Source organism: Tachypleus tridentatus, chromosome 8, assembly GCF_004210375.1.
Source record: "Tachypleus tridentatus isolate NWPU-2018 chromosome 8, ASM421037v1, whole genome shotgun sequence".
NCBI classification, from domain to species: domain Eukaryota; kingdom Metazoa; phylum Arthropoda; class Merostomata; order Xiphosura; family Limulidae; genus Tachypleus; species Tachypleus tridentatus.
In genome coordinates, this window is record NC_134832.1 from 151,961,747 (window position 1) to 151,972,268 (window position 10,522).

The window sequence follows — 10,522 nt, forward strand, 5'->3', positions numbered from 1 at the left end:
CATTTAGAATCATTTTCACAGACAATGTACCACCATTTAGAATCATTTTCACAGACAATGTACCACTATTTAGAATCATTTTCACAGACAATGTACCACTATTTAGAATCATTTTCACAGACAATGTACCACCATTTAGAATCATTTTCACAGACAATGTACCACCATTTAGAATCATTTTCACAGACAATGTACCACTATTTAGAATCATTTTCACAGACAATGTACCACTATTTAGAATCATTTTCACAGACAATGTACCACCATTTAGAATCATTTTCACAGACAATGTACCACCATTTAGAATCATTTTCACAGACAATGTACCACCATTTAGAATCATTTTCACAGACAATGTACCACTATTTAGAATCATTTTCACAGACAATGTACCACTATTTAGAATCATTTCCACAGACAATGTACCACCATTTAGAATCATTTTCACAGACAATGTACCACCATTTAGAATCATTTTCACAGACAATGTACCACCATTTAGAATCAGTTTCACAGACAATGTACCACTATTTAGAATTATTTTCACATACAATGTACCACCATTTAGAATCAGTTTCACAGACAATGTACCATTATTTAGAATGAGTTTCACAATGTATCACTATTTAGAATCAATATTTAGGAATATCTTTAGTTTTGAGGTAGTACGGTACAAACATAGGTTCATATAAAAACATCAGGAATATCTTTAGTTTTGAGGTGTACAGTACAAACATAGGTTCATATAAAAACATCAGGAATATCTTTAGTTTTGAGGTAGTACGGTACAAACATAGGTTCATATAAAAACATCAGGAATATCTTTAGTTTAGAGGTGTACGGTACAAACAGATTCATGTCAAAACTAAGACTTTGTGGAAAATTTTAACGAGATTTCAGTGCTTATAAACTTAAGTTCCAGAATGTTTATTAACATTTTTCTCTGTTATTTAGGGTTCTTCACTGAACACTGTTTACCAATACCAGTTAATTCATTCGATTTTTATTTTATGTTTTACTTTTTAACATTATTTTTAATGTTAACTCAATTTTAGAATTGGATGCTTCCTTGTAAGTCCTATAATAGAGTTAGAACTAGTTATGTGCAAATAGAATATATTAGCAATGCGAAATGAACTTGTGATATAGTTTAAGATTTCAGAGCTGATGACCCGGTTTCGAATCCATGTGATACCACAATATATTCCTCGCACGTACTTTATACTGAGTTCTTCAGTTGCGATCGGTTTGTTTGTTTGTTTTGGAATTTCGCACAAAGCTACTCGAGGGCTATCTGTGCTAGCCGTCCCTAATTTAGCAGTGTAAGACTAGAGGGAAGGCAGCTAGTCATCACCACTCACCGCCAACTCTTGGGCTACTCTTTTACCAACGAATAGTGGGATTGACCGTAACATTATAACGCCCCCACGGCTGAAAGGGCGAGCATGTTTGGCGCGACTCGGGCGCGAACCCGCGACCCTCAGATTACGAAGCGTACGCCTTAACGCGCTAGGCTATGCCAGGCCCGTTGCGATCGGATCTCTTCCCTTTGATCAATGGTTCATAAGTGAAGACAAGGGAAGACAATGTTGTAGTTTTGTCATAAATATGAAATACAAATCATGTACAGTGAAATAAATGCATGTGTAATATGTTTTACACATCACTGTTCGAAGGGAGATCCGATTTAACATTTTGTGTTTTAATTTAAAACGAAATATTAAAAACAAAGTAGAACAGTTGTGCCAGCAACGTTTTAATTCGGTTAATGAATGGTAGGCTTAAACATAATTACGGTTATAAACAACTAATGCTTGGGTGCCGAATATTTAAAATATTAGAATCTTTTCTTAAGGCCCATACATATTCTCGTGCCATTCTCATGAACGTCGAGATAATCCAGTTCGTCTCACGAGTGTCACAGACTAAACGTTTTAAAACAAATACGATACAAAGATTCACATGTGTCTCTGTCATACACTATGTTTTATTATTCTCCACCACATTTTTAGACTGTTTTTTTTTTGTAATACATGCTCGATTTCACTAGACGTGTGACTTCACTGGGAACGATGGTAATGATACATCTCATTGGATGATGAAACTCATAAAAGCATTTCTAAGCAGTGATTGGTTAAAATTCAAACAACAGCTCCGCCTTCATCATGACCAGAGGGAAGACTGAGTAATAACAGACTGGAGAGCGCTATGGATGGTTATAGCCTCTAATTGACATAACGGCCACCCACAGAGACTGTTTGTCAAGCCGCTACAAATTCTAAGGGGCAACAAACTGGAGTACACTTGCTATTCTGAGAGAGATCAAAGCCAGTGGTTAGTGGAAGACCATATTCTACAACTAATACCGTACGACTGACATGCAGACCACAATGCTTCCTTTTCCGTACACCTTTTCTTGGCCAGCGTACTTCGGCGTGACTTCCGCCGCTCCGTTGAGCCCTGTGAGTCCGCCGGTTTTGGTAAACGTCCCGGGGATCAGACAGTTTACTACTGCCCTCAGCCAGAATAAAAACCACGACAAAAAGCCATCGTTCACTATCGAGGCCATCCTGGGACTAAGCAGCGACGGCTCCCGCTCCAAACAGCCGTCTTTAGCCGGACCAATTCGAGTCACGCGGCACGAGCGTTTGGAAGGTACTACGCCCTACTCTACAAACGCGGAAGCCACTCGCATAAAAGCATCGAAAACAGGTAAGTTATTGCACAACTGCAACCTGGCAACTCTCAACTCGAAAAATACAGTTTTCTAAACATTGGATCTTTTATTTTCCTTTTAACAGTGTGAACACGATTACAATGCCATGATTTTAACGGTATTGTGAAGTCTTATTTTGCATTTATTTATATACTCTCCATAACATACTCACTTTTCAACACAATTTTAAAATATTTTCCGGCACTGGTGTTGTATATTCGTCAGTAGCAAAGGTACATGTCATCTGTCAATAGATGTCACAGTACGTTACAACTGGTAAGCGATAACCGAAAATATATGATAGCCTTTTTATTCAAAATACTAGTTTTAGTGAAAGCCTAGCTCTAGTCAACACAAAACATTATGTTTTAGTGCACTGTTTATAATAAACTGTTAACAATGTTTTTATCGTTTGCAGTATCTTGACAACAGTGTTAACTGTTAGTGTTCGTAGTATATATTGCCAACAATGTGTTTTTCATTATTTAGTACATTCACAACAGTGTTGTTTGATTCTGTTCCAATGTACGTAACCCGGTCGCACTTTTAGTCGCTGCAAAGCGTCTAACACAATGGCTCTGAATACCCTCCGCCCTCCAAGTACAAGCTTTTAGCTCATAGCTCCGTAATCTCTTTGCCGATTTAAGATCTAATTTCAGTTTTGGGCTCAGGAGGTCAAACCCTTTCGATTGATATATTTGACCAGGCCTAAGGTCTCATAACTTAATTTACTCTAATTTTGCCTAAAAACAAGCGTCGCGGCTACTGATCGTACCCTCTTGTTTGAATGGTAAACAGTCAGTTTCAATACATTTTAGCTCCATGGTAATACTGTTATTTTTTATGTTATAAATTAACGCGTTGTAAACATGAAAATTTAACACACTGATATAGATACACAAGGGTAAATATAAATATTAATATTTTGTATATGTCATATACTGAACATTGTGAATAACTTGTTTATAATGGTTATTTATTATACTTCAACACAGATATATGGTTAACTGTGTTAACAAATGTTACAGAAACACGTTTTATTTAACATATTACTAATCGTCGAGATATGCTTACATGTTATAAGATATTTCATGCTAACATAACTGTTATGAATAATGCACTTTATTATGGTTTGAACACAATACGACACAAACAAACGTGGTTACATGTGCTAATGTATTTCATGCTAATATAACTATTATGAATAACATAGTCTTCAATAAGAAGGTTTATAAAAAACAAATATTCAGCTTACCCAGTGGCACGTAGGTATATCTGCGAACTCATGCTGCTGAAAACAGATACCCTAGGTGAGCAGAGCAAAGATAGTCCATTGTGTAGCATTGTGCTTAACCCTAAACAAAAACAAACTTACCGAAGTAACATTGAAACTTGACATATAACTAGCCAGAATTTTGTATACAGTTGTTTATTGAATTTAAAGTGGATAGTGAATTATATACATAACAAGGCCTGTTGCGTCTGCCGCAGAAATATTACATTATTGCATGCCGTACATATACCTTACTTGCTAAACGTTCTCAAAGATAATGAAATGAAATTGAATACGCTGTGAAAATTGATAGCTTTCATAGTAACTAAACATGCATTTCTAAGTTCGATCTACACACTGTATCTTCCATGTCATTGCGTTTTCGCCACTTATCTTCGCTCATGTACGCATCTATATTGTATAATGTATATTAACAGTGGATCATAAATTGTCTAACACGCGATAATGCACCGTGCTATATGTACCACTGATTGGCTATCAACAGTGAGGTTCATGTAAGTTCAGGTACAAACTTTATGTAAATCTCGTGATCAGTTATAAGATCCCAGGAAAAGATATTACTGTTTTAATGAACCACCCATGTTCACTTTTAACAACTTTCAAATTCTCCCTACGTCACCCATATTCACTTTTAACAACTTTCAAATTCTCCCTACATATCTGTGAACCTCCATACCAAACTCGGTAAATGTCCATCCATGTAGTGGCGTATTTAGGGGCTAGAGGAAGCTCAGCCCCATAGCCCATGGTCTTAATGGGGGCCCATTGATAATTTTATTCTATGTAAAATTACATGGGATGTAGAGTCCACGAAAATTATTAGCCCCTGGGCCCACACAACCTTAAATTCGCCATTGTATCCACAGGAGGCGAGGTAGTGGCAGAAACGCCCATGAAAGTCCAAAACCCAAAATGAAAAACTGAAACATTATATGTAACTCCCCCTGGACCTAATGAACCTCTTCACCAAATTTGGTAAAGATCCATTAAGACTCTGTGAAGTAGTTAGGTGGACACACAACAGACACTACCATTACATTTATATAGATAAGTAGTTAGGTGGACACACAACAGACACTACTATTATATTTATATAGATAAGTAGTTAGGTGGACACACAAAAGACACTACTATTATATTTATGTAGATAAGTAGTTAGGTGGACACACAAAAGACACTACTATTATATTTATATAGATAAGTAGTTAGGTGGACACACAAAAGACACTACTATTACATTTATATAGATAAGTAGTTAGGTGGACACACAAAAGACACTACCATTACATTTATATAGATAAGTAGTTAGGTGGACACACAACAGACACGACCATTACATTTATATAGATAAGTAGTTAGGTGGACACACAACAGACACTACCATTACATTTATATAGATAAGTAGTTAGGTGGACACACAAAGACACTACCATTACATTTATATAGATAAGTCGTATGTATGTATAGTCGTTATTTGTTTTAGTTTGAGCAGGATTAGCAATGAAATACTTGGATTATTTAAAGCGATCATTATGTTGCTTTGCGTGTTTCAACACGTGCATATTTTAGGTCCTGAATTATCAGCAAACTTTTACTGATGTGAAACAACACTCCAGACCAAAAAACCTTAGTAATGACAAGGTTCAAACAATGAAAAACTAGGACGCCACAAAGTTTAATTATATAGTGTGTACTTTAATAATATTTTATGCTCGTACAGACGTACCAAACAAAGTCTGTGTTTTATGTCATGTGGGATATTTTCAGGATCAATTTTTGTCTGGTGTTTTCCACCTCTGTTTTAAAACTACAATCAACTCTAACAAAGCAGAGGGCACTGTCTAGATTCTAAAGCACGTGGTAATCACATGGCGGGATCTCACTTCTTGAAACACCGTTTCACGTTCATTCATGTTTGTAGCGTTTAATTCTTCAGAAAAATCGTATAACTTGTTTCTGTTACGTAAGAATATTAAAACATAGAACACAAAAACAGTATTACAACATGGCAGTACCTGGGAGGTCTGTGTAACGTAGTGTAACATTTTTATTTCAGGTTTAATCTTTTACAGTAGGAAGAAAACATTTAAAACAGGTTTGACGTTTCAATCACTGGTGCGATTAATGTTAGTACAAACCAGTGATCGAAACGTCTTGCCTATGTTAAATGTTTGTTTGGTTGTTTTTGAATTTCGCGCAAAGCTACACGAAGGCTATTTGCGCTAGCCGTCCTTAATTTGGCAATGTAGGGCTAGGAGGAGGGCAGCTAGTCATCAACGCCCACCGCCAACTTTTGGGCTACTCTTTTACTAACGAACAGTGGGATTGGGAGTAATATTATAACATACTCATGGCTGAAAGGGCGAGCATGTTTGGTGTGACAGGGATTCAAACCCACGACCTTCGGATTACAAGTCGAGTTCCTTAACCACCTGGCCATGCTGATCCATGTTAAATACTTTCTTCCTTACTGTAAAAGTTCTAATTTGTAATAAAAATTTAGAACAATAATCAAGCAAACTGAAAACGAAACTATTAACTTGATGTAATGTAAACAACTCCAATAACATTTTAAAACCTTAAAATATTACGCGTGAAATTATATTCTATTAATTTCATGCTTTTTAGTTTATTATGCGCGAGGTTATAATTCTATTTTCAAACAATATTTTGTAACTTTATAAACTTATTACCCCAAAAAATACCTTACAAAGAAAGATATTTAATCCCGACATGTTTCAACAGTATTATTACATCGTCCCCCAGTGGCACAGCGGCATGTCTGCAGACTTACAACGCTGCAATCCAGGTTTCGATACCTGTGGTGGGCATAGCACAGTCCATTGTGTAGCTTTTGCTTAACTTCTAAACAACTTCTCACGTCAAGTGTCACTTAATTGAATGTACTCTTTACTTTAAGTTTTAAAATACGATTAGGTAGATTTATCGATATATGTTTCCAGCTGCATGATTTGTCTTGTTTCTCACCAGAGACTGGTAGGACTCACAGAGCCAAGGGAAGCTCCGCTAAACAACCTACGGATCACGACGCAGACAGCCCCGGCAGCATCAGGTCGAAACCAACGTGTAAAGCTAAACGGGTACGAACCATCTTCACCGCTGAACAGTTGGACCGGCTGGAAACAGAGTTCGAGCGGCAGCAGTATATGGTAGGGCCGGAGAGACTGCAGCTGGCCTCGGCGCTCAACTTGACCGAGGCCCAAGTGAAGGTGTGGTTTCAGAATCGACGGATCAAATGGCGAAAACAGCATTTCGATGCACAACACGCCAAGCTGACCAGACTGCGACAAGAGGCCAGTCTTGACCATAACACTGCCACCGAAGATTCGATGGAAACACTCGACGTTAATTTTCTCGGCGATCAGATAAGTGACTGTAACGTCCATCAGTGACTGTAACAAGTGAAGAAACAATATGTGAATCTGTGATCCGGTGTACTTGTTGTAAATCCCAGATCTGCGAACACCAGAGCTAACTTCAGATTACCAAGTCGTGACGTCAGGTTACACTGATGAACATCGCGAGTTTTCGAAGTTAGCAAAATTAGAAATCCTTTTCTTTACGATGTCGCTTCTTTTTTGTTTTTAAAACTATTCTACTCAGCAAGTTTATTTCCTTAAAAAAAAACAACTCAAAACGGTCTCACCATAAAGCTGAGAATGATATTTAGATACAGTGAGGCGAGTTTTTCTTAGAGACGAAACGTTGTAACCATATTTCTCTGCCAGTTTTAAATTGGATTCTTCATGTAGCCTCATATCTGAACTGTTATTTTTATTAAACCTGTAAATTTCAAAGTTTAATAACAATAGTCAAGTAAGAACTTGTCCAAATATGCCTCAATCCTTTATTAGTTTCACTGATGTCCAAATGGACTTTTTAATGTCTGCTATTTTCTACGTTTACAACCTACTGTTCAGTATTCTGACGCTACATATGGGTTTCTTTAAAATACGGCTGCCTAGTTTGAATATAAAATATCATTATTTTTTCTATTATCAGTTACTTTGTTAACCCAGACTTATTTTTAAACAGAAAGGTCTGAAATCAGAAAAAGCTATGTTGATTATTGGAGTGGTTTGTAATATATAACTTAACTTCTGCATAAACTAAAAATTCATTCAAATACTTTGTGGTAAACTTAGTATTCATTGAAATACTTTGTAGTAACATACAAACAGATATAAAAGAATGCACCAAATTTTCCTAGTTTTATTGTAAAAAGTGATCCAGTAACTTAGTATGTAATTATAGGAATACTGCATTTGTTGCGTTTATGACACCTGTTTCAAGTCTTGTTACGTCAGATGACGTCATATTAGACCTAATTGTATACGTATAGTATTACGTCACAAATTTCCAGTGGTGTTTGGTGTAAATATTTGTGAGCATTGATAATAATCAAACAAGTGTAAATTGTAGCATTCCGTGTCTTAATATTAGGAAACAGTGTATATTGTATACAAATATATACATAATGTCTTGATTATCTGTATATTTAGAGAATTATCTTGTAATTAAAGTGTAATTAACGTGTCATACGTGATTACCATTCAAACCAAACTGTTTATGTGCAGTCAATACTTTTGAGACCAGTGCGCCATCCTATGGAATTTCTATTCAATGAATTATAATTATTATAGTTGAGATTCTTGAGAAAATATTGCTTTAAAATAAAAGTTTAAATATCTTGAATATTTTATTTCAATCTAACTTAATTTTTAAAATTGGCGTAGGGCAATGTATGTTAAGCTCATGTCTCATTTGACTGTTGAATAATATAGGTCTACTTCATAAATCCAAAACGATAAAATAACCCACTAACAAATGTACAGACAAAGTAACACTGATATAAGCCCATATTATGTGATACACATGCAACACAATCCAGTTTTTGTGTCTTTTAATAAATTATGTTTATGAAATTATTCGAAACGTAATTTAAATGTTTCATGTATTAGCCAGTGTTCTATATAAAGTTAATGTTTACTCATTCTGCCTTCCTAATAAAACTTACACAATATGAACTTTTGCAGTCGAAACACTGAAAGCTGGCGAAACATTAGAAACCAACAGACCTAACTTTTGTAATAAAAATCATATTACCATAGATGCTTTTCTCCACATTCCTCGTAATTTGTCAATTTATATTTCACACGTCATTGTGTAACATTCGATATCGAGTGCAAAGTGTTAAGTATGTCACCTTAAAATAATTTTGGAACCTCATCACTTCGATAAAGTATATACAGTTCCAACCAATAATGTCACATTTTAATGAAATATAAATAACATAAACAATTATATAACTAATTCGTTTTTATTCAGCACTCGATTAAACTTAACATTGTTGTTATGAGTGAATGAGGTTCAATGTGAGAGAAACCTACAAATAAGATATATAAATTTAAATTTGCTAACTGTATAAGTATTCTGCCCTCTAAGTCACCACTTGATGGAAGCTTCTTTGACATCAATTATTGCAGTAAGTGTTATTGGTTTGGTATGTTTTGAATTTTCCCGCAAAGCTACACGTGGGCTATTTGCGCTAGCCGTCCCTAATTTAGCAGGGTAAGACTAGAAGGAAGACAGTTAGTCATCACCATCCACCGCCAATTCTTGGGCTACTCTTTTACTAACGAATAGTGGGACCGATCATCACATGTAATGTCCCAACGGCTGAAAGGGCGAACATGTTTCGTGTGACGGGGATTCGAACCCGCGACCCTCAGATTACGAGTCGAGTGCCTTAACCTCCTGGCTATGTCGGGTCTTCAAGTATCATAATAACTTTTCCATTGGATTCAAGTTAGGACTTTAACTAAGCCATTCCAGAACATTCACATTATTTTATTAAAACCATTACACTATGGCTTTGGCCTTGTGCCTCTGGCTATCGTTCTGCTGAATTGTGAATTTTCGACCCCGTTTTAAATTATTATCTGACTCAAGAAGATCTTCCTCTAACATTCACCTGTAGTTTGTATCTTCTCATTACTGACAAGTTTCCAGTCCCTGCTGATGAGAAGCATCCCTTTAACATGATGCTGCCACCACCATACTTGACAACTGGAATGGTGTTGACCGGGTGATGTTCTGTGTTGAGCTCGCAACAGATGATATGCTTTGACTTTAGACCAAAAAACAATTTTTGTCTCATCTGACCACAAAACCTTCTGCCACATGTGTAAAGCATAATTTGCATGTTTTGTCGCTGACTCTATACGAGATGACTCTTTTTTCAGTAATGGTTTCTTTTTTGCCACTCGCCCTTCAGGCCAGCTTCATGCAGGAACACTGATTCCTTCTCAGACATGGAACTTTTCAAATAGTTCAAAGTCACTGCTAGCTTCACAGCAGCATTCCTAGGCAAATTTGTGCTTTCCTGGCTGCTTAGTTTGAAATTAAAAGACGGCCTGATATGGGTGGTGACTGAGTGATATGAAGCACATTCCACTTTCTATTGATGGACTCAAACAAATAATTAGTTA

At 36.2% G+C, this 10,522-nt stretch overlaps 1 protein-coding gene across 1 annotated transcript; it reads left to right on the forward strand.

The window, feature by feature from the left end:
- The first annotated feature begins 2,197 nt into the window (after positions 1-2,197).
- On the forward strand, positions 2,198-9,049 carry LOC143223752 (uncharacterized). Its single transcript, XM_076452142.1, has 2 exons — positions 2,198-2,712; positions 7,002-9,049. The coding sequence occupies exons 1-2, from the start codon at positions 2,379-2,381 to the stop codon at positions 7,421-7,423; spliced, it is 756 nt and encodes a 251-aa protein (XP_076308257.1). The 5' UTR covers positions 2,198-2,378; the 3' UTR covers positions 7,424-9,049.
- The last annotated feature ends 1,473 nt before the right edge of the window (positions 9,050-10,522 follow it).